Genomic DNA, 23,067 nt, shown 5'->3' with positions numbered 1-23,067 from the left:
ACTTCCCGGCAGGCAGTGCGGTCCGAGGGGGCGGAACTCCATTTCCCAGCAGGCTCCAGGCGGCGGGCGCCGCTGTGCCTTGTGTGGGATGTAAGCGCGGAGGTGGGCGCGGGGGACCGAGGCCAGGACTCTCCTTGGGACTTGGGGGGCCTGGCCTAGGGGCGCCTTCCGGGCGGACTCTAGGGCCCTGGGGGTATGGGCGCAGAGAGGGGGCGGGGCGGCCATTGGGAGTCCTCAGTGGGGTCCTAGGGGCGCACCCCCATCGGGACCGGGGCTCCTGGGGTTGTGGGGGACAAGAAGGCCCCGCAGCCTCGGCTGAGGGGTCTCTTCGACGAAAGAGGGGGAGCAGATGAGCGGAGCGTGAAGGGGCGGGGAAACAAGGGATTGTGTCTGTGAGTGTGTAGGGGGGTGTGGAAAGCTAGTCGAGCCTGGGAAGGGGACTCCTGGGCCGTGCCCACCCGACCCTCCCTCCCCACGCTTGCCCGCAGGCCGAGGCCCGCCGCCATGGGGCTGAAGGCCGCCCAGAAGACGCTGTTCCCGCTGCGCTCCATCGACGACGTGGTGCGCCTGTTCGCTGCCGAGCTGGGCCGAGAGGAGCCGGACCTGGTGCTCCTATCCTTGGTACTGGGCTTCGTGGAGCACTTCCTAGCTGTCAACCGCGTCATCCCCACCAACGTGCCCGAGCTCACTTTTCAGCCCAGCCCTGCGCCCGACCCTCCTGGCGGCCTCACCTACTTCCCCGTGGCCGACCTGTCCATCATCGCCGCGCTCTATGCCCGCTTCACCGCCCAGATCCGCGGCGCCGTCGACCTGTCTCTCTACCCGCGAGAGGGGGGCGTCTCCAGCCGCGAGCTGGTAAAGAAGGTCTCCGATGTCATCTGGAACAGCCTCAGCCGCTCCTACTTCAAGGATCGGGCCCACATCCAGTCCCTCTTCAGCTTCATCACAGGTTGGAGCCCGACAGGTGGCAAGGGGCGAGAATCCTGTCTCACGTGTGAACCTTGGCCCACTTTTTCACAACACTGTGTGGTTTACAGAGCCCTTTTGAGACCTGTAAGCCTTGTGAGGTGGAGCAAGTGTTATGTCCCCCTTTGCAGCTAGGGAAACTGAAGCCCAGAGAGGGAAAGTGATCTTCTAAAGTCACACAGAATGGCAAGGCTGGGACTGGACCCCAGTCACTTGACTCCAAATCCATTAGCCCACCCTCTGCCCCCTCAGCACCCCCCTCCCTGCCATTGAGCAGCTACAGGAGTCCTGCAGCCCAGCCTGAGGCACAGAGGGCAGCAGCAGATTTAGGGAGTGAGGAGCCAAAATCGGGCTACATTTGAGCCAATTCCATGAAATATCTATGAACATGTTTTGAAAGTGAACAGACCAGGGCTTCACCTCAAGAAACTGAAGGCTCAGGGCTTGCAAAGAGCTTTCCTCTTTGATCCAAGCCCAGTTGACTGGCAGTCAGGTCCTGGAGTGCCATATTGAGAAGGAATCTGAGGCTGCTTCTGAGCTTAGCAGGAAAAGAATACAGAGAGAAATTGGGAGGGTCTGCCAGTGGGTGTGTAAAAAGAGTGTTGGCTAGTGTCCTGTTTTTGCCGTCCCCGGTTATAACCTAATAGGTACAATAAAACGAGGAAATTCTTTAATTAGCAGAAATATATAATACAGTTGCAGAGAAAGAGAAGAGACAGGGTCAAAAGCTGGGTGGAACTACAAAAGATCCAAGGTCTCCTGTTGAGGATGGGGAACGTAAAGGGGGAGGGAGAGTCTCTGAACACGTAGGAGGAAAGGGATAGAGGGAAGACGGGCAGGAGTGCCTGAGGTTTGAGCACAGGCTTGGAGGTGAGTGTGGGAGGGTGCATGGCCCATCACTACCTGGTCCCTTCCCCCAGGCCAGAGCTCAGAGGACCCTCTTTCATTACTTTCCCTTCCACAGGCACCAAACTGGACAGCTCTGGTGTGGCCTTTGCCGTGGTGGGGGCCTGCCAGGCTCTGGGTCTCCGGGATGTCCACCTGGCCTTGTCTGAGGACCATGCCTGGGTAGTGTTTGGGCCCAATGGAGAACAAACAGCTGAGGTCACCTGGCATGGCAAGGGCAACGAGGACCGCAGAGGCCAGACAGTCAACGCGGGTGTGGCTGAGCGGGTACTGCACCCCTCCCCATACTCTCCTAGCCCAAGCCACCCAAGGAGCTCTGCTTTCTTGGGCCATGCTCCCCTCTTCCTATCACCACCTACATATGTCAGGAAGGGGAGGGTCCCCTTCCTGGCCGTCATTCCCTAGAGCAGGCACAGGTAGGCCATCGTGAGACATCTGGTCTTGTCCTCTCCCAAGAGCTGGCTGTACCTGAAAGGATCATACATGCGCTGTGACCGCAAGATGGAGGTGGCATTTATGGTGTGCGCCATCAACCCTTCCATTGACCTGCACACTGACTCCCTGGAGCTGCTGCAGCTGCAGCAGGTGAGGGGTGCCTGTGGGACCCTGGGCCCGGGCGGTTTCCCTTCCTGAGCTTCAGCTCCCCCTTCTGTAATGTGGGTGAATCATTCCTGGCCTGGACTTTCCTGGGGCTCTTGAGAGGGGAGAATTGAGACATGAAAGCGCTTTGACTTCAATAAGGGGCTAGTTCTGAATTCTGGCTTTTCCCACCTGGTGGGAGGTCCCTACTGGTGCTGGACCTCCGTCTGCCTGGTAGACTGAGGACCCCCCTCTCTCCCGCCAGCTCACACTTCTCTCCTTTGGCCCCTAGAAGCTGCTCTGGCTGCTCTATGACCTGGGACATCTGGAAAGGTCAGTAGAGGGAAGTGGCCAGGCTGGGCTTCGGGGTGGGCTGGGGGGCAGCTTGGACTCATGAGCCTTTCCCAGGTACCCTATGGCGCTGGGGAACCTGGCAGATCTGGAGGAGCTGGAGCCTACCCCTGGCCGGCCGGACCCACTCACCCTCTACCACAAGGTGGGGACATCTCAGGAGGGTACAGAAGGGAGGTGCAACGATGGCTGGGGTTCCCTTCTATCTGGGGACTGGGAGGGGGCAGGTGAGGCAAGAAGAACTTTGTGTGTATTGGGGGGTACCACCCATCCAGTCCCCATCTTGTATTTACCGTGTGAATATTCAGGGCAGTCAGGGCTGTCTGAGGAGTGTTTTGGGTTCCCTGCCTGGGAGTGGTAGGTCCCGGATTAGTCCCCTCGGCCCTACCTTTTCTACTGCCTATCATTGTCCTTCTTGGAGTATAATGGAGGTCAGACACTGTGAGAGCACTGAGGCGGGGGTGTTAACTTTGTGGGGCTGCGGGTAGGAGGGACATTGGGCTGGGCTTGGAAGGCCAGCCCAATGCAGACCTACAGACCCAGGGAGGAACACCTGGTAGAGAGGATGGCCCGGGGTGAGGTCACGTGGGAGATGAGACTCTCTGGGATCTTCCTATTGCTCCTCCTGGGTGTGATCCAATGGGACATTTGTGCCACCTGGGGCAGCTGGGAGCTGTCTCCCTGAGGCCCCTCTGCTCTATCCCCAGGGCATTGCCTCAGCCAAGACCTACTACCGGGATGAGCACATCTACCCCTACATGTACCTGGCTGGCTACCATTGTCGCAACCGCAATGTGCGTGAAGCCCTGCAGGCCTGGGCCGACACGGCTACTGTCATCCAGGAGTGAGGATCCCCCCCACGGGGCCCCAGCCTGGCCTTTCTTCCCCTTCCACCCAATTTCCAAACACCCTCGTCCAGGAGGGAGGCCTGGGTCCCAAGCCCTATCCCCTCTCCATCCAGTCAGCAGGCAGCCAAGGCCACCATCACCCAAGAGGTAGGGACCCCTGATGAGAGCTTCACGCCTTTCCTTCCCTCCCTTCCTCCTAATTTCTAACCACTGTCATCCAGCTGTGGAACCTGCATTCCCCACCCCCCTCCTCACTCTTGCTCTGGGCTGACAGACACCACCATTTTGGAGTGAGGACCCCAACCGTTCACTCAGTCCCTGGATGACCCCGGAAAAGAAACCGGGGCTCCATCCCCTGCCAGGTCCCTGGGGGTACCCACCATGTCTGAGACCCCACAGTGCCCTGCTGCTCTCACAGCTACAACTACTGCCGTGAAGACGAGGAGATCTACAAGGAGTTCTTTGAAGTAGCCAATGATGTCATCCCCAACCTGCTGAAGGAGGCTGCCAGCCTGTTGGAGGCCGGCGAGGAGCGGCCAGGGGAGCAGACCCAGGTGAAGGGCTGGACCACCAGCCTGTGTACACCTTCCCACCTGAGCAGGGCTCCCAGTCACAGGACGTGGGACTGCTGCATGGGACTGGGGATGGCACGGGACAGGTGGCCCAGCTCAGGCAGATAGCTGTGTTCTCTTATGCAGTAGCTGAGGGCCTGGGTTTGGGTTTGAGGAGTTGAGGTAAATGGGGTGGAAGCCCCTCTCTTTCTCTGTCAGGGTCACTCATTCAGCTGAGGGGGTGAGATGGAGGTAAGGGATGGTTCCTCCCTCCTCCCAAGTCCTGGCTAAGGACTGGTTTTATAAAAGGAAGGCGGTTCTAAGAATTCTCTCCATCTATGCTCACATCTGCCAGAGCCAGGGCTCTTTGTCCAGGCGAGAGGTCTGGCCTGTGCCCTCTGATGAGGGGTGAGTAATGGGGTCTGAACTGTGCCCTCCTTTCCCCCTTTCCCAGGGCACCCAGAGCCAGGGTTCTGCCCTCCAGGACCCAGAGTGCTTCGCCCATCTGCTGCGATTCTACGATGGCATCTGCAAATGGGAAGAGGGCAGTCCCACGCCCGTGCTGCACGTGGGCTGGGCCACCTTCCTTGTGCAGTCCCTAGGCCGTTTTGAGGGACAGGTGAGGGACAGCTGTGCAGGGTGGCTGGGGAGGACAGGTGGTGACAGCAGCTACAGCGGAGTCAGAACCTTTGTAGCCCTGAAGGGGATCTGCCCATCCTCTTTGGGTGCAAGTGAGACCGAGGCTCCACGACAGGATGGTCTTGGCCGGGTCTTGGGGTTCCACCCACTGGCCTGCAACCTCTTCCTCCGCTTGCCCCCCCACCCCAAATCCGGCCCAGGTGCGGCAGAAGGTACGCATAGTGAGCCGAGAGGCAGAGGCGGCCGAGGCAGAAGAGCCGTGGGGCGAGGAAGCCCGAGAAGGCCGGCGGCGGGGCCCGCGGCGGGAATCCAAGCCTGAGGAGCCTCCGCCGCCTAAGAAGCCGGCGCTGGACAAGGGCCCAGGCGCGGGCCAGGGTGCGGTGCCAGGACCCCCCCGGAAGCCCCCAGGCACCGTCCCGAGCACTGCCCGCGGCCCTGAAGGCGGCAGCGCGGCTCCGGCGCTGGCGCCCGCCGCCTCGCCGCCACCGGAGGGTCCGGTGCTCACTTTTCAGAGCGAGAAGATGAAGGGCATGAAGGAGCTGCTTGTGGCCACCAAGATCAATTCGAGCGCCATCAAGCTGCAGCTCACGGCGCAGTCACAAGTGCAGATGAAGAAGCAGAAGGTGTCTACACCTAGTGACTACACTCTTTCATTCCTCAAGCGGCAGCGCAAGGGCCTCTGAAGTACCCGGGTCTCAGTATCGGCCCACTCGGAGCCCGCCCTCAATCAGGATGAGGCTCCACCCCAGCCCCCCTAGCGAGCCCAGGCTCCGCCCCTGGCCTAGGGGCCTAGGCCCCGCCTCCAGGCCCCACCCCTACCCGGAACTCAGGCTGCAGGTTCCCAGAGTAGACTACCCAGCGCCCGAATCGAGGGCTCTGCCCAGTCACTGGAATATAGAGCCCATCCCCCAGGATCCCAGCCGGCCAATTGAAACCTTACCCTGAGTCCTTCACCCATCTTTAAAGGTCCAACTCCGGGAAGCTCAGGCTCCATCTCAGAACCGAGGCTCCAACCTTCGGCCTAACCAGTGTTGGCTCAGGGTTGCTTCCAGCCCATAGGGCTGTTTCACCCTAAACTCTAGGAGCGCAGGTCCCACCCACAGCCCGGGAACCAAGGACCCCGCTCAGCCCCTAGGAGTACGTTTCCGCACTTCAATAATTCCATTCCTTGGGAATCCAAGCCCCCTACCGCAAAGAACCTAAGTAACGCTTCCAGAACTTGGAAATCCTAGCTTCCTCCCTTCCCTGTCGCGAGTCCGGGACACGAAACTCCGCTCCCGGCGTATGCGAATCCTGAGCCCCACCCGCTTCCTGACCAAACTGGCCCCAGATCAGAGCAGACCTCTCTTCCGAACCTCTGGGAACCTCCCCGGGGTCCATCCCGGCTCGGGGGACTCTGGAGGAAATCTGCAGGGGTTTGCGAGTGGGTGAGGGGAGCCTGATCGCTTCCTGTTTTGTACATAGATTTATTTTTCAGTTCCAAGGAAGATGAATACATTTTGTAAAAAAAAAAAAAAAAAAGTACTTGTCCGTGTTTCATCTGGGAATTTGGGAGTGGAGCTCCCCCTCTTTCCGATGCCTTCCGGCCCTCCGGGCTTCGGGCTCCCCACCTGTAGAGCGCAAGGAACCGGTGGCTGGCAGAAGAGCCAGGGCACCATCAGCTCGTCCCGGGCTCGGGACTTTCCCTAGCCGCCGAGGGCCGGTCCCGCGGGCGCCTCCTCCCGGCCGGGCGGCGGGGCATCCCCGGCCTGGCCCCGCCCCGGGCCCCGGCCCCGCCCCCGCGGCCTAGGAGCCACCGGCGCCCGCCTCGGCGGTCCCACCCCGCCCCGCCCCGCCCCGCGCCGCCCCGCGCCGGCTCCGCGGCTCCGCAGCTCGCGCCCGCCCGGCGCCGGGCCATGGCGCTGCTGCAGAATGTGTCGCTGCAGGATCCGCGGGACCGCTTCGAGCTGCTGCAGCGCGTGGGGGCCGGGACCTATGGCGACGTCTACAAGGTGCGCCGGGCGGCGGGACGGGCGGGAGAGAGGAGAGGAGGGTACGCGCTCCGCGCCCTGCTGCGGGATCCGGCCCCCAGCCCCGCCCCTCCTCATCTCGCTTCACCCCCTCCGCCCCTGCAGGCCCGCGACACGGTCACGTCCGAACTGGCCGCGGTCAAGATAGTCAAGCTAGACCCAGGTGAGGGCCCGGAGCCAGGGCCTCAGCGCTGGAGGGAGGGCAGAGGGCCGCAAGAGCGGGCGCGGTGTGAGAGTTGACATTTCCGAGACCCCCTGAGAGGCAGGCCCCGGGAGGTACTGTCCGCTGGCACCTGTCTGCCCTGGAGAGGAGAGGCACTCTGTGCCCATTTTGCAGATGGGGGCATTGAGTTAAGGCGGCCCCCTTCATGATGCCCTGTGTTTCCCAGGGGACGACATCAGCTCCCTTCAGCAGGAAATCACCATCCTGCGTGAGTGCCGCCACCCCAATGTGGTGGCCTATATTGGCAGCTACCTCAGGTGAGGTTGCTTTATCCCCTTGCCTGCCCCCAGGCAGCCCCCATATGGCCCTGCCATGTGCCCACCCCAGCTCTGTGTCACCCCAGGAATGACCGCTTGTGGATCTGCATGGAGTTCTGCGGAGGGGGATCCCTGCAGGAGATTTACCACGGTGAGGGCCAGGACTCCAGGCCACAGAGGGTCACAGCCTTCTTCCCATCCCCACCGCAACACAGGGCAAGAGGGGAGAGCTGGGGCCCTGGATTTGGGCCCCTCTCCACTTCTCACTAGCTGTGTGACCTTGAGAGAAATGCTATCCTTTTCTGGGCTGTATATCCCAGCCTATGTCGGGAGGGGATGTGGCCAACTCCCCTTTCACCAGCAATGCCTGCTGCTTACCCCACACAGGGTGGAGCCTGGGAGGGTCAACATATCCCCCCAGACCCCCCTGCCAGCCCTTACCCCTCCCATTTCAGCCACCGGGCCCCTGGAGGAACGGCAGATTGCCTATGTCTGCCGAGAGGCACTGAAGGTAGCTGGGCCCATGGGGCTACTTACACCCCCAGTCCCCTGGAGCAGGGCAGGGAGCCCAGCTGGCCAGTGTGTGTGTTGGGGGGTGGGGTGGGTGGAGTGCTCAGGCAAAGGTGCCTGAGGGGCTGTGGGTCCTGGGGGGAAGGGGCCCCAGCCGTGTTGCCGGAAGCAGCCCATTTCCCTTTTGGCTCAGTCATTTCCTGTTTGGGGAGAGGGGAGGAGGAAGCAGCTTGGGTGGGGGGCCCCCGTCCTGAGAGGGGGTTCAGGAGAGGTGGGATATACTGGGTAGCTGCTCTCAGGGGGTCCTCTTCGTCCCCAGGGGCTGCACCACTTGCATTCTCAGGGGAAGATCCACAGAGACATCAAGGTAGGGGTCTGGCCAAGGGCATCGTGGGAGGGAGGAGGAGGCTCTCGGGGGCACCAGACGGGATTCTCTCTCCTCCATTCCCACAGGGAGCCAACCTTCTCCTCACCCTCCAGGGAGATGTCAAGCTGGGTCAGTACCCTGGGGACACAATCAGGGTGAGGGTTCTATGGGAGCTCCTGGAGTCTTAGAGCCTACTTTCAAGTGCAGCTTGTCCTTGAGCAAGTCATTTTACCACTTGAGCCTCAGTTTCCCCATTTAGAAAGTGAAACAGTTCTCCCTTCCTGTTAGAAGTTGGATGTGGTTGGGTCCGTAGGGAGTCTAACATGGGACCGGGCACGTGGTCATGGAGGGAAGGTGCTTGACCCCTCCCAGGAGGGGACCTGGCCTTGCCTTGTGCCTGTGGCAGTTGTGGCTGAACCTGGGCTGCCTATTTTCTGAGCCCTGCCAAGTGCACCCTGAGCCTGAGCCCTGGACGTGGGTGGGGAGTGGCAGCCAGAGGTCGGATGAGAGCAGCTCTTTCTCCCTGCAGCTGACTTTGGGGTGTCAGGCGAGCTGACGGCATCTGTGGCGAAGAGGAGGTCTTTCATTGGGACTCCATACTGGTGAGCCTGCACCTCTGGCTGAGGGGGTGGGGGCCACAGTGGGGCACTCGGCCATCTCGTCTGTGACCCCGCCTCTAGGATGGCCCCGGAGGTGGCCGCCGTGGAGCGCAAAGGTGGCTACAATGAGCTGTGTGACATCTGGGCCCTGGGCATCACCGCCATCGAGCTGGGCGAGCTGCAGCCCCCTCTCTTCCACCTGCACCCCATGAGGTCAGCTGAATACTTGCCCCTTGCCTGACCCCAAGAGCCCTGTGACCCTCGACCCCTGACCTGTGGTCTCCATAGGGCCTTGATGCTGATGTCAAAGAGCAGCTTCCAGCCGCCGAAGCTGAGAGACAAGACTCGCTGGTGAGGGCCCACATCCCTTGCTGGGGCCCCCTTTTCAGCCCAGCCCCGTGGGGGCGGAGGAGCCTTCTGCCACCCCCCGGGGTGCAGCCTCAAGGGCCCTGCCCTCTCTGGGCCTCCACAGACCATCCGCAGGAGGGGCCTGGGCCCTGCTTCTGGGCTGGGGACCAGTGTGGACAAAGAAGGGCAGATGGTTGATGACGGAGGCGCTGCCGGCTCGCAATAGCAGTGTTGCTCAGGCCAGCTGCCCTCGGCCTCGGGCTGGCTCCTTCCTGGGCAGGCCCAGCAGACTCCTCTGGAGCAGTGGCAGGATGGCCTGCCTGAGGGCTAACCTGGGCCTGCGGGTGGGGTCTCTTGTACCCACTAGGACCCAGTATTTCCATCACTTCCTCAAGCTTGCCTTGACCAAGAACCCCAAGAAGAGGCCAACAGCAGAGAAGCTCCTGCAGGTGGGAGGTAGAGGGGTGGGGCAGGGGGCTCGATGCTCAGAAGCAGGGACCCAGAGGCCAGGGACCAACCTGCACCCCCTCCATCCTCCAGCACCCCTTCACGACCCAGCAGTTGCCTCGGGCTCTCCTCACACAGCTGTTGGACAAGGCCAATGACCCCCACCTGGGAACCCCCTCCCCAGAAGACTGTGACCTGGAGGTAAGTGAGAGCAGCTGGGGACTGGGTCTTGGCCTGGTCTGGTCATAAGGCATGCAGAGATGACAGAAGTCAAGGTCCCTTCAGCTTGTATGTTTCCAGCACATGGAGCTTCAGTCTGGTCGAGCCCACCCATTAGGAATCTTCCCTGAGCTGGTTTGCCTCCTTGTCGCCCCCCTGTGATAGGTTCTTGCCCTTGGCCCAGCATGACCGTGACCCTAGTTAAGCCATCTTCTGCTTTCTCTGTGATCTTTGGCGAGTTACTTGCCTCTCTGTGCTGGTTTTCTCATCTGTGAAACGAGGGTGCCATTTAATCTCGCAATAATCTCAGGGCGTTTTCGTGAAAACAAACACATCAGTGTGTGTAAAGCAGCTCAAGGAGTACCTGGTGTGAGGTGGGCGTGGACACGTCTCCACTGTCTGTGTTCTCTCGTAGACTTACGACATGTTTCCCGACACCATTCACTCCCGGGGGCAGCATGGCCCAGCCGAGAGAACCCCCTCAGAGATCCAGTGTGAGTCTGCTTTGGCGGGGGGCTGTGTGGGTTGGGGGGCTGTGCGTGTGGATTTGGTGAGAGTTTCGGGGTCGGTCCTGAGGCTCTGGCGCCCTAACCCCTGGATCTGGGCCCTCCAGTTCACCAGGTGAAATTTGGCGCCCCACGAAGGAAGGAAACAGACCCACTGAACGAGCCGGTGAGGGGCTGGCGGTGTGGCAGGGTGGGGCGCAGGGCTGGGCTGGGGAGCTGTGCGGGTGACCGAGCACCGCAAACTCAGGAGCCTTGCAGCAGCAGCAGCCTGGCCCTCGGGCCCGGGAGAGCTGTCCAAGCAGGCCTGTCCGCCCAGGGACCCGGAAGCCTGGGGGCTCCTTCCTGGCGCAGGTTGTTTTGGACAGTCGGCTGGGGGTGGCAGGGTGACCACGCCTTTCTAAAACGTGGGCCTGTCACTCGTCTGAGGACGCCCCCGCCCCCTTCGGCACGTCCTTCTCTGCCTCGGTCGCTGTGACTGCTGGGCTGGCGGACTCACCATCTCTGCTCTCTCGCTGTCTCTCCTTATCGGCATCTCTCTTCACCCCCACGATCTCAGTCCCTCCCTGCCCTTCTCTCTCACTGTCTCTCTGTCTCCTTCTCTCTCGTTGTTTGTCTGTTTGGCCCTTTTTCACACTTTCTCGGCCTCTTGTTGTCTCTCTCACAGTCTTCTTGCTTGTTACCGATCTCACTTTCCATCTCTGTCTGTCTGCCATCTCTCTCTCCCACAATCTCTCCAGCACTCTCTCATGTTGCCTGTCTGTCTCTCTGCCTCCCTTCCGGTCTTTCTGACTCGGTTTCCCCACAGTGGGAAGAGGAGTGGACGCTGCTGGGAAAGGAGGAGCTGAGCGCGTGAGTGAGGGGGAGGGAAGCTGCCGGTGGGGGGGGCGGCAGGAGGAAAGGCTGACCTCTGATCCCTTCCCCTCCTACCCAGGAGCCTGCTGCAGTCAGTCCAGGAGGCCCTGGAGGAAAGGTGAGGGGCCAGGGCCCGGAGCAGGTGGGGGGCAGCTGGGCTCAGGACCCAGTCACATCTCACACCTCGTCTCCCTCTGATTTGTCCCCGACAGGAGCCTGACCATCCGGCCAGCCTTGGAACTCAAGGTACGGAGAGAAGGGGAGCGGGGGATGGGGATGGGGGGCAGTGCGATAGCGGGTGCAGTTGGAGTGGGGGTAAGTTACAGGGTCCCCTGCTAACAGCTGGGCTGGGTTCCCTGACCCTCCTGCCAGGAGCTGGACTCCCCAGATGACACCATAGGAACCATCAAGAGGGCCCCGTTCTTGGAGCCGTCCCCCACTGAGCCTCCAGCTGAGGACCTTCAATCCAGCCTCCCAGGTGAGCCCCAGGCTCGAGGGACCAGGAGGCGGGCCCTGGGAGGTAGGGGGTGGTCCAGGACCGGAATTCACGGCAGGTCTGTGCCTGCAGGAACCGCACCTCCACCTCTCCCAGGCCCTGACAGCCCCCCACTGCTCTCCACTGCCTGGGCCACCATGAAGCACCGGGAAGATCATGAGGTGAGGCGGTGCAGTAACGGGGGTCGGGGAGATGGGAGGCTGGGGCTGTAGCCCTGACTCCTTTCTTCCTTCCCAGAGGTCATCCTGCCATGGGCTCCCCCCGACCCCCAAGGTGCACGTAAGTGTTTGCGCATGGCTCCACCTCTGCACCGCCTGCTGCCCCACCGCCTGCGGCTTCCCCCGCCCCGTCCCCCCCACCTAGTGCTTCATCAGCCTCTTGCCTCCTCTCCAGATGGGTGCCTGCTTCTCCAAGGTCTTCAATGGCTGCCCCCTGCGGATCCACGCTGCTGTCACCTGGGTTCACCCTGTCACCCGGGGTAGGCCGGGGGCAGGGAGGAAGCGGGAGCCTGGGAATCCCCCGCTTGGGCCAGGGGACGTGGCTGACCTCTGACCCCATACCCAAACCTGCAGACCAGTTCCTGGTGGTGGGGGCCGAGGAAGGCATCTACACCCTCAACCTGCATGAACTGCATGAGGATACGCTGGAGAAGGTGAGGCCCGGCTGGCGGGGGAGGGCCGAGGGCCTTGGGCGTCTGGGGTGCTGACCCCTGTCCATCTATGGCTCTGTGGCCTCCAGCTGATTTCGCACCGCTGTGCCTGGCTCTACTGCGTGAACAACGTGCTGCTGTCACTCTCAGGTACAGTTGGGGCAGGCGGGGGCAGGGCCAGCGCCCCACCCACCAACACTCTCTGAGCCCCTCTCCCCTCCATCCCATCCCTCCGCAGGGAAATCCACGCACATCTGGGCCCACGACCTCCCAGGCTTGTTTGAGCAGCGGCGGCTACAGCAACAGGTCCCCCTCTCCATCCCCACCAATCGCCTCACTCAACGCATCATCCCCAGGTCAGGGACCCTGGGGAGCCTGGCCCTGCGGGGATGAGGGAGGAGGGAGAGGCAAAGGGATAGAGCCAGGGCTGGAATGCAGCCTTTCCCGGTACTGAGACTGTTGGGATCTGAGACACGTCACTTGGCCTCTCTGAGGCCCGGTTTCCTCATAGGTCAATACAGTTGGTAGCCTCCCCTCCCCCTGCACCCAGGCCTGTCGGGAGGGAAGGAGACAGGGCATGTGAACGTGCCTGGCAAGCTCTGGGAGCTGCGGTGGGTAGGCTGTGGGGCAAATGTTTCCTGAGAACCTACTATGCGCCGGGTCTTAGGCTGGGCTTAGGGATGACAAATCAAATGAGTTCTTGACAGTCAGCTCCTGGGACTGAGGTGCGCCAGAGGGAGAGCTGGAAGGGCTGGGGAGGCCTCAGAGAGGCCAGGCGAGCTCGCGGAGTTTGACAGAGCGTTGGGGGTCTTCCAGGCAGATGAGTTAGGGAACAGCCTTCTAGCAGTGGGAGGAACAAGTGTGAATTCTCGTAGGCGATCGGGGGAGTTAAAAGGTGTTTGGCCCGAGCTAGGAGGGGGGAGCAGCCCAAGAGGAAGCTGCACAGGTGGCAGAGCCCTGCCGTTGACGCCAGGCCCAGGATCTGGGCTTTGTCTGCCTGGCAGCGGACCTGGAGCATCTTAGAAGGGTCCCTCTGTACATCAATCAGGATTCTTCCTGTTGCAGGTGATTCAACTCGCTGGCTTAAGGACAAAAGGGAATTTAACGGCTAGTGTAGGAGTAGGGTCAGCTGCATGCCCAGCTGGATCCAGGCTTAAATGGCATCTTCAGGCATCTTCCTGCATCTCCTGGCTCTATTTTCCTCTTGTCACCTTCATTCTCACTCAGGCTTTCTTGTCCAGTGATGGCTGCCTGCAGGTCCAGGCCAGTGTTCCACTAGCTAACAACCCAGTGGAACTGGAACCTCTGTTTCCAAGTAATCCCCACAAAAGTCCAGGGCCAGTTCTCACTGGCCTAGCTTAGGTCCATGCCTACCCCCGGGGTAGTCACTGTGGAAGGGGATGAGGAGCCAGGGCCCAGGCCTGCGTCCCGTGCCCTCTCCTGGAGCTGGGGGAAGGAGAGGGGGGCTTGTCTGGGCAGATGGAACCAGGAGCGTCTGCTGGCCGCTCTGGTGACAGTGGGAAGGATGAATGGAGGGGGAGGCTGACGAGAGGGCCTGGAAAGGAGGCCGGTGTAGTGACCCCAGGCGGTGTGAGAACTAGATGGACTCCAGCAATATTTAGGAAGTGGGATTGACAGGATTTGGGGACTAATCAGAGTGAGCTGGAGGGAAAGGGAGGGACTGGGAGACCCCCAGAGAGCAGACTGTGTGGTGCGTTTATGGGGCAGTAGAGTCCCTCATTCAGCCATTCAGCACCTAGCATGCGCCAGGCAGTGTCCTGGGCGTGAGATACACCTGGGAACTGGAGACCCTCATATTCCCCAGACTCTCCTGTTGAGACAGACGACAGTGGACATGAGAAGGAGTCTATGCGGTGGTGACACAGAGGGGAAAGTGCCCCGTGGAGAAGAGCAGGGTGGTCAGGAAGGACCTCGCTGAGAAGGTGCTTTTTGAGCAAAGACTCGGAGGGGTTGATAGAGCAAGTCCTGAGGGTATCTGGGGGGCTGGAGCCGGCCTGCCTGTATGAGGAACAGCAAGGAGGCCAGTGAGTCTAGATGGATGGAGTGAGAGGGAGCTGGCCTCCGAGAGCTCTGTAGCCACAGTGAGGGCTTTGCCCCTGACTCAGAGCAGCCTGAGGGCCACTGCAGAGGAGTGGCGTGACTGAGGTTTTCACGGGTCACTCTGGCTGCTGCGCTGGGAGGAGACTGGAGGGGACGCGGGCGGACGCGGAGACCCGTCAGGAGGCTGTGGCACCATCAGGTGGGACATGATGGCGGCTTGGGCCAGGGAGGCCCTGAAGGAGGAGAAAAGCGGTCAGAGTCCAGTTTTATTTTGAAAGCTGAACCAACAGGATTTCCGGACAGTTGGTGGATGGAAGAGAAAGAGGAGTCAAGAATGACTCCAAGGTTTTGGCCTAGACAATGGGAAGGATGGCGCTGTCATCAGCTGTGGGTGGAGCAGAATTCAGTGTTGTCACATGGAGTTTGAAATGTGCAAGTGGGACCTCAGCCCTTGGCGGGGGCTGGGGGGTGGGGGGTGGTGCTGAGTTCTGAGGGGGAAGCTGGGGTGTGGGCTTAGACATCGTCATGACAGGTGGGTGGTGGAAGCCGGTGGGGAGGGCGGGGGAGGCCGGGCCATGGGCAGATGAGGGGCCCAGGGCCATTATTCAGCGGGCTCGCTTGAGGACCACATCGGGAGCCCCGTGGCCTTGGGGCTTCCTGACCTCAGTCCCAAACCAACCTCTGCTTTGGCCCAGGACCTGCAGGAAACAGGCCCATTACAGGCCCAAGTCACAGGCAGCTTTGGGCGTGTGTTTGGGAAATCACAGTATCACAGCAGAGATCTCGAATTGTTGGGGAAAAAAACAAAAAATATCCGCCTCTGTCCCATCTGAAGGCCAGCTGGGAAAGAGAGTGGAAGGAATAAGGAGAGAGAGGAGAGTGAGGACAGAGGCGGAGAGAGAGGTGCTGGCTTCCTTGGCGGGGCCCACATCCCAGCAGAGGGTGCAGACAGGGCTGGGTCACTGGGAGGAGGTGGCAGGGCTGCTGACGTGTAGCCCTGTTCCCCAGAGGAAGAAACAGGTTCGGAAGGTCCCCTGAGGGTTTGGGGGACAGACAGTAACCAAATGAGGGACCCCACTTCTCCCTCGGCACCAAGGTGAGCCACCCACTGGCCACCCCATGGAATAGCCTGAGCTGAAGCAGGAGAGGGCAGGGCGTTTGCCGTTTTGTGAGTCTTCATCTCCTCCGCCCGGCTTGCTCATCTGTGACTTGCAGCGTGTCGGGTGGGGACTGGCCCTGAGTGCTCTGGCCGCCGGAGGAGCTGGAGGCTGCATTAGCTTGCCGCCCTCCCACACCCTCGTTTTCTCAGTTATTTCTTTACTTACACCCTGCCTTTGCCTAAAAAGTATTTTCGATGACTGAAAATAGGTGGAAAAGTAATAATAACGGGATGAGAAAAGTTAGCCTTTTGTGAGGGCACCTGATGTGCCAGGCTCTGCTGTAAGCTCCTCCCCTGAGTTAACTCATTTAGGCCTCACTGTGACCCTGCGAGGGGGGTACCACGGTTATCCCCAGGCTGCAGGTGAAGCAGCTGAGGCCCGGAGAGGTTAAGTCCCGAGGGTACTGCACGTGAAGCTGCAGGTGAAGCAGGTGAAGCAGTCGAGGCCCGGAGAGGTTCAGTGCCTTGCCCCAAGTCGCACGGTGAGAGGTATCTCTGTGATCCAAACCCCTGGACTGGATGTACACGCTCCAGGCTGTATAGGGGGTGCTGGAGCCACGAGCACTGCGTCACATCCTGCGCAATTCACAGCTTCATGGCTCCTCGGATACTCGGGCCAGGGGCTTGACCTCTCTGAGCCTCGGTCTGCCACCTGTGAGGCGGGGAAGGTGTTAGTACCCGCCCCTTAGGGCTCTGCAGGGGGCCTTGCCCAGGGTGGCACCCGTGACGCCTGCCCTGGTTGCCACCCCACAGGCGCTTTGCCCTGTCCACCAAGATTCCTGACACCAAAGGCTGCCTGCAGTGTCGCGTGGGTAAGAGCTGGGTGAGGTGGGCGGGGCCGGGTGGGCGCGGGTGGGCACAGCCCCAGGCCCACCAGCCCCTCTCTCGCAGTGCGGAATCCCCACACAGGCAGCACCTTCCTGCTGGCCGCGCTGCCCACCAGTCTGCTTCTGCTGCAGTGGTATGAGCCGCTGCAGAAGTTCCTGCTGCTGAAGGTGCGGGGCCGGTGGGGGGACCCCCGGGCGGGTGTCAGGGTTTCTGGGAGGAGAAATGGAGACCTGAGCGCCCCTGCTGCCCCCAGAACTTCTCCAGCCCCTTGCCCAGCCCAGCAAGGATGCTGGAGCCGCTGGTGCTGGATGGGAAGGAGCTACCGCAGGTGTGCATGGGGGCCGAGGGCCCCGAGGGGCCCGGCTGCCGCGTCCTGTTCCATGTCCTGCCGCTGGAGGCTGGCCTGACGCCGGACGTCCTCCTCCCACCCGGTGAGCTGGAGGGCCAGGCTGCTGTATGTGTGTGTGTGTGAGTGTGTGCATGTGCATGTGATATATATAGAGGGAGAGGGAGAGGAAGAGGGAGAGGGAGAAGTTCCTCACAGCTTACGGCGCCACGGAGACCTTGGGGACCCGAAGCTCCCAGCCTCTCTTCAGCTCAGCAGCTAAGAAAACCTGACCAACCCTGCAGGGGCTGGAGGGACAGAGCCAAGCTGGGGAAGGTGGGTGCCAGAGGCCTCCATTCTGAGCAAGGAAGCAGGACACTGGGTGTTGGGACAGCTCAGGGGAGCGGAGTGAGTGGCAGTGGGTAAAGAAAGGGGAAGGTGCCCTGGACCAAGTCCTTGCGGTGGCCCAGACCCCCAGCCAGGGGTCTCATGGGATTTTACTCTTGATCCTCACAATGGCCCTGCAAGGTAGGCATCGTCGTGCCTGGGTTACAGATGAAGAAACTGAGGCCCAGAGATTCGAGGTCACACAGTGACCGAGTCATGAAGCCTGGCTCTCCTGACTGCAGAGCCCCTGCCCTCCCAAGCCTCCCTGGGCCTCAGCCCTGCCCCTTGCGATGGGTCACTTTGCTGCCAAACATCAGTTCCCCTGCTGTGCAGTGAGACTGGCCATCGTGACCCCACCCGGCTGTTGTGCAATGCACTTGTGGTGAAAGCTGGCTGATGCACACCTCCAGCTTTTCCTCTTGGGGCCAGAGTCGGGCTGGTGGCTCAGCCAGGCCGTGTCTCCCTTCTCTGCCTGCAGAGGGGCTTCCGGGCTCAGCCCAGCAGGTGATCCAGGTGGACAGGGACACAGTCCTAGTCTGCTTTGACCGTGAGTGTGCCTGGTATCAGGGCTGGGGGCTGGAAGCGGGTGGTGAGGGAGGCCAGGTGGGTCTGTCTCCCCAGAAGGGAGCCACCCCGCCCCGCCCACCAGCCCGCCCCCTGTGCAGGCTGCGTGAGGATCGTCAACCTGCTGGGCGAGCCCACGGCGACGCTGGCGCCTGTGCTGACCTTTGACTTCCCCATTGAGACTGTGGGTGAGTGAGCAGACGGAGGTGGGGGCGGGAGTATCCCTGGCCTGGGGCACGTGATGTGGCCCCGGGGCCCGGGGTTGGCAGCGGGACAAGGAGGCAGGTCCCCCAGCCCCTCTGGAGAGCCACCCTGCTCAGCTGCGGCCCAGTCTGTGAGGACCTCTGTGGCCCAGACCCGGGCCCAGGCCGTAGCTGGGGGAGCCAGTGTCCCCAGGGCAGGTGCAGGGCTGATGGCCGCCTGGCCCCTCCTAGTGTGTCTGCAGGACAGTGTGCTGGCCTTCTGGAGCCACGGGATGCAAGGCCGCAGCCTGGACACTAATGAGGTGAGTGAGACTCAGGAACCTGGTGGCTCCCCACCCAGTTGTCCCCACCTTTTAGGAGAGGACCCGCTGGGGTGGCCTCAGTGCCCCTTTTCTTCCCAGGTGACCCAGGAGATCACAGACGAGACAAGGATCTTCCGAGTGCTTGGGGCCCACAGGTAGGACACGGTGCCCCGGCCTCCCCTTCAGACGCTCTCCAGGCCAGGTGGAGCTGCCCAAGTGTCTTCCCACCTTGCTCACCTCCGGTTCTCTCCCCTCCAGAGACATCATCCTTGAAAGCATTCCCACTGGCAAGCCGGGGGCTCACAGCAACCTCTACATTCTCACGGGCCATCAGAACAGTTACTGAGCCAGCGGGCCGGCCTGGCCAGGGGCATCCCCCGCCCGCCCCAGGCCTTAGCGGCAGTTCTTTTAGGCAGAGGGGCCCCTCCCAGATCAGAGGAGCCCAGGCCCCGGCTCTGCTGGTCTGACGGGCAGAAATCCTGAGAAGAGTTTGGGGGCTGGGGAGGGTAGGGGTACCTACCCCACACCTCTGCAATAACTGGACCAGAGGAAGCTGCTGTCACCTCCCCCTCCCTGGCGGGCAGCCAGTCCCCAGTGCCCCCTGGCAGGGGCCCTGGGCTGGTTGGGGGCGGGCCCGGGGCTATCCATTCCATTTGGTTCCACATTTCCTTTCCACTCTTCCTGCCAAGAGCCTGCCCCTGTGCTCTGTCCTGGGGAACATGGTATTTAAAAGAGAGACTATATTGGTATTAAAGCCGGTTTGATTTTATTCCACTGGTTCCTCTGGTTTGGGGGGAGCTGAGCCCACCTGCCTCATCTCCCTCTACCTCTCCCTCCAGCACACCTTTCTTCCTGTAGCACCGGGTGCCGTGGATATAACATGGAAGGGAGGCCACCAGTGTTCTGGTGGCTCTCTCATGGGGAGCCAGGCAGAGGTGAGGGGGAGGCCATGGCCCCCCGTGGCATCTCAGGGTCGCTGTGTCTTCCTGGGCTCCCTTGCTCAGGATGAGCCCTCAGCCTTGCAGTGTGAGGTCTCTTTTGTGGCCAAGGAGTCATGCAGATGGGGCCGGGGGAGGCACTAAACGAGGGACTCATCCGAGCACCCCTGTCTCATACGAGATCTCACCAGGTAGCCTATGGAGAGGCCTGCCAAGGGCTGCTCCACCCAGCCCCGGAGAGGCTGCAGCCTTCGGAGACAGCCTGCCCTGACCTGTATCCCCCACCCAGGCCTGGGGCTGCCTCCCGGCCTCCCACCTGCTGCCTGGATATCAGTTGCTCTGTCAGGCCAGGATTCCTGAACATGGGTGTGCTCACCACGCTAGACTCTGGGAAGATTAGCCTGTGTCCATTTAACAAGAATTCCCAGAGGGTCTCTTCAGTGCCCATCCCTGGGCTCCCAGAGGGGTCCCTACTAAGATGTGGACCAGCCCCCAGTGAGGGGAGCTGTCCTTGCTGGAGCCTGCATCTCGAGGGCACATTCGTCCACCCGTTGGTCGCCTTGTGCTTTGCATCGTCATTCTCCCACATTTCCCTCTTAGCGGGCTCCACGCCCCCAGGCCAGGGAGCCCCCTGTGGCCCCAGGCACTGACCAGGCTGCTCTTGACCAGAGCCTTTGGGCAGGTGAGGCCAAGGAGGCAGGATGACAGCTGGCCTTAAAGGAGGGGTCAGTTGTACAGACAGGACCAGAGCTGCGGAGGGTGGGAAGGCCTGAGTCTGGGGGAGGAGCTTGAGCAAAGGTCCAGGGTCAGTTTGGCCCGATCATCTCCCTTCTGATGTTCAAGGCAAGTGTTTGAATAAGAACTCTACACCTGGTGGGCTGTTGGTAAATACTTGATAAATGAATGAAATGATAAGTGGGTGTGTGCTGGGTAGATGGCATGCCAGTCCCCAGTGCTCCTGGCAGGGGACCCCGGGCGATCTCATGGTTGTCATATTGTCCCCTTTTCCACCCTTCAGCAGAGCTCTGACTGCTCTCTTAGAGACAAGGGAGGGTTTTGAAATAGGGAGTCAGATCAGGGGCAGAGACACAGCTCCTGTGAACCAGGCATGCACGCCTGTGTTCTCCCTGAGACCCAAAGGAAGGAAAGAGGCACCTTCCAAGTTCTGAAGGTTTGTCTGCACCAGCCTGGGGAGGGGGGGCATTTGATGGGCCAGATGGAGGGGGTGACTGGGATATGATTCCTAACTTCGTTTTTCCAGATTTCTTAGCAGAGGTGCAGGATTAAGGAGTGCAGGGGGTGGGGAGGTGAGCTCCTGCTCCTTGGACGGAGACCCCTGACCCTTGACCCCAGGTACCGGGAGAGGACTTTCAGCCCATGGAGCAGCAGGCGGCAGACAGTGCCACCTTGTGGCAGGTTGCCCCAACACTCTAAAGGAGGGTTGGGGGGTGTCAGAATGTAATGTGCCAAAGCAGGGGTGCCTGGGAGAAGCAGGGGCCCCTGATAAAATATTTGCTGCCAGCAAAGTCTGGCCACCAGCCGAAGAAAGGCCAAGAAGCCAGGGAATATGCACTGAAAGACCAAAATTGTTATTTTATCTGTGTGTTTTTAAATAGGTAGCCCTTGGCCATAGGTACACAATTTTTTTAAAAATACAAAGTAAATACAATGAGAAGTCTCCTATTCAGGTCCCAGTTTCTTATAAACCTTCTGGAAGTACTTATGCATATTTAAGCAGCAATGGTATGCTTTAGTCTTCCCTGTTTCTTACATACACGGTAATATATTCCACACACTGTTCTAATCTTGCCCTTTAAAATCTGTCCTGGAGGGAATTCCCTGGCGGTCCAGTGGTTAGGACTCCACGCTTTCACTGCCCAGGGCCCGGGTTCGATCCCTACTTGGGATACTAAGATCCCGCAAGCTGAGTGAGTGGCCAAAAAAAAAAAAAAAAAAATCTGTCCTTGAGAGCTTTCCATGATCAGTGCCTCCCACTTTGTTCTTTTATAGCTAGTGGTATTCCACTGTATGGGTTTCCCATAACTAATGTGAATTAACTGTAGTTAGATCCCTATTGATGGAAATTTCAGTTGTTTCTACTAGTTTGCTATTACAAATGATGCAGCAATAAATACTCTTATGCCAGTGCCACTGTGTACGTATTCAAGTGTCCCGTAGGATAAATTCCTGGAAATGGCCTTGCTGGGTCAGAGCTGGCTGTCTTTGTCCTTGTGACAGCTACTGTCACACTGCCGTCCCTGGGCAGAAGCCTCTGGGATGGGTCAGATCAGCCTCCGTTAGCCATTCCGTGGGTAAGAGGAAGAGGCTAGGGCACCCCAGGATGTTCGGGTAGCTGGCCCATAGCCGAGTCAAGTGAGGGTCAAGGTGAGAGGTGACAACCAGAATGTGTGCTTCAAGACAGCAGGGCATCAGCCGTGCTCACAGCGGTATGTCCAGTGCCTGGTCACTGCCTGGTGCACAGAAGGCCCTCAATCATGCTTTCTGAGTGAAGGAATGAGCGCGATATTGTGAAGAGGAGGCCCTAGAGTTGGGCCCCTGGACTGGGTGAGCTTGCTAAGCTGTGTTTTCCCCAGGTAGACCATGTCCTGTCTATCTGCAGGGTATAGGGAGGATTGGAAGTATTGTAGTACACATAATGCAATGACACAGATGAATCATAGAGATGTAATGCTGAGTGAAAACAGCAAATTGCATAAAATGACACACAGTGTGATAGCAAAAATAAGCAAAACTAAACCATCTATTGTTTGGTGATTTAAGCACATGTGATAAAACTCTTAGGAGATCAAGGGAAGAAAAAGCACAAAATTCACATGATGGCCCCTGTGAGGGGAGTGGGAATGGGGAAAGGAAGGATCCCAGGAATTTGCAAAGGTGTTGGTAATACCTTGGTTCTCAGGCTGGGTGGTGGGTTCATGAGCGTTCGATTTATAGCTCAGTTCCTAATGCACATAAGGTTCCACACAGCCTTTTGTATGTATCGAATACTATGTGAGGGAATTCCCTGGTGGTCCAGTGGTTAGGACTCCGTGCCTCCACTGCAGGGGGCACCGGTTCACTTCCTGATCTGGGAACTAAGATCCCCCATGCCACGCTGCACAGCCAAAAAAAAAAAGTAAGAAAACGTAAGTTTAGATATTTTAAAGTAAACACTTAAAAAAACTGTAATCGGGCTTCCCTGGTGGCACAGTGGTTGAGAATCTGCCTGCCAATGCAGGGGACACGGGTTCGAGCCCTGGTCTGGGAAGATCCCACATGCCGCGGAGCAGCTAGGCCCGTGAGCCACAACTACTGAGCCCGCGCGTCTGGAGCCTGTGCTCCGCAACAAGAGAGGCCGCGATAGTGAGAGGCCCGCGCACCGCGATGAAGAGTGGCCCCCACTTGCCGCAACTAGAGAAAGCCCTCGCACAGAAACGAAGACCCAACACAGCCATAAATAAATAAATAAATCAATAAAAATTAAAAAAACAAAACAAAAAACCTCTGTAATGGCTTAAAAAACAAAACCAAAAAGGCAACATAATCCTTTCCCAGATGATAAAATCAAGTGGAGATAATGAAATCAATGTTCCAGTGACAAACTATGGGCAGGTCCCTCTGTAGCTGCTTTCTTCTGTTGCTTCTTTTAAAACAGCTTTACTGAGGTATAATTGGCACACAATGAACTGCATATATTAAAAATGTACTATTTGATGACTTTCACACATATACACCAGTGAAACCATTATTGCAATCAAGATAAACATTTCCATCACCCCCAAAGCTTCTTCCTCTTTCTAATCAGGGCCTCCTGCTCCTCCTTGCCTCCCCATCCTGAAGTAACCACTGATCTGTTTTCTGTCACTATAGATGAATTTGCATTTTTCAGAATTTATATAAATAGAATCATATTGTATGTATTCCTTTTTTTATTTGGCTTCTTTCACTAAGCATCATTATTTTGAGGTTCATCCATGT

At 59.4% G+C, this 23,067-nt stretch overlaps 2 protein-coding genes across 5 annotated transcripts; both read left to right on the top strand.

Annotated features, from left to right (window-relative positions):
* Positions 1 to 6,092, top strand: MEN1 (menin 1). Of its 2 annotated transcripts, none has more exons than XM_059931934.1 (10): positions 1 to 90; positions 489 to 949; positions 1,931 to 2,139; positions 2,329 to 2,457; positions 2,744 to 2,784; positions 2,860 to 2,947; positions 3,510 to 3,646; positions 4,069 to 4,204; positions 4,656 to 4,820; positions 5,041 to 6,092. In XM_059931934.1, coding segments are annotated over exons 1-10 (1,851 nt in total). In that variant the 5' UTR covers positions 1 to 88; the 3' UTR covers positions 5,524 to 6,092. The 2 variants fall into 2 exon arrangements, with proteins under 2 accessions (XP_059787917.1, XP_059787918.1); XM_059931935.1 differs by having other exon boundaries at positions 6 to 102.
* Positions 6,093 to 6,699: 607 nt separating this feature from the next.
* MAP4K2 (mitogen-activated protein kinase kinase kinase kinase 2) lies at positions 6,700 to 18,920 on the top strand. 3 transcript variants are annotated; one of them, XM_059931931.1, is made up of 32 exons: positions 6,700 to 6,831; positions 6,955 to 7,012; positions 7,239 to 7,329; positions 7,416 to 7,480; positions 7,785 to 7,840; positions 8,159 to 8,206; positions 8,293 to 8,335; positions 8,736 to 8,808; positions 8,887 to 9,018; positions 9,094 to 9,156; positions 9,521 to 9,602; positions 9,694 to 9,801; positions 10,235 to 10,313; positions 10,433 to 10,491; positions 11,131 to 11,174; positions 11,257 to 11,295; positions 11,390 to 11,423; positions 11,550 to 11,655; positions 11,746 to 11,834; positions 11,911 to 11,952; positions 12,067 to 12,151; positions 12,246 to 12,325; positions 12,412 to 12,472; positions 12,561 to 12,678; positions 16,296 to 16,354; positions 16,434 to 16,537; positions 16,624 to 16,801; positions 17,561 to 17,629; positions 17,748 to 17,834; positions 18,081 to 18,151; positions 18,251 to 18,306; positions 18,410 to 18,920. In XM_059931931.1, exons 1-32 carry the CDS (start codon positions 6,736 to 6,738, stop codon positions 18,495 to 18,497), a joined length of 2,463 nt encoding a protein of 820 aa, XP_059787914.1. In that variant the 5' UTR covers positions 6,700 to 6,735; the 3' UTR covers positions 18,498 to 18,920. The 3 variants fall into 3 exon arrangements, with proteins under 3 accessions (XP_059787914.1, XP_059787915.1, XP_059787916.1); XM_059931933.1 differs by lacking the exons at positions 6,700 to 6,831; positions 7,239 to 7,329 and having other exon boundaries at positions 6,968 to 7,012; positions 7,363 to 7,480; XM_059931932.1 differs by lacking the exons at positions 7,785 to 7,840; positions 8,159 to 8,206; positions 8,293 to 8,335.
* Positions 18,921 to 23,067: the final 4,147 nt, after the last annotated feature.

Source organism: Balaenoptera ricei, chromosome 8, assembly GCF_028023285.1.
Source record: "Balaenoptera ricei isolate mBalRic1 chromosome 8, mBalRic1.hap2, whole genome shotgun sequence".
In the NCBI taxonomy this organism is placed as follows: Eukaryota; Metazoa; Chordata; class Mammalia; order Artiodactyla; family Balaenopteridae; genus Balaenoptera; species Balaenoptera ricei.
Note: the sequence above shows the minus strand (reverse complement) of the source record. Positions and strands in the feature narration are given on the sequence as shown.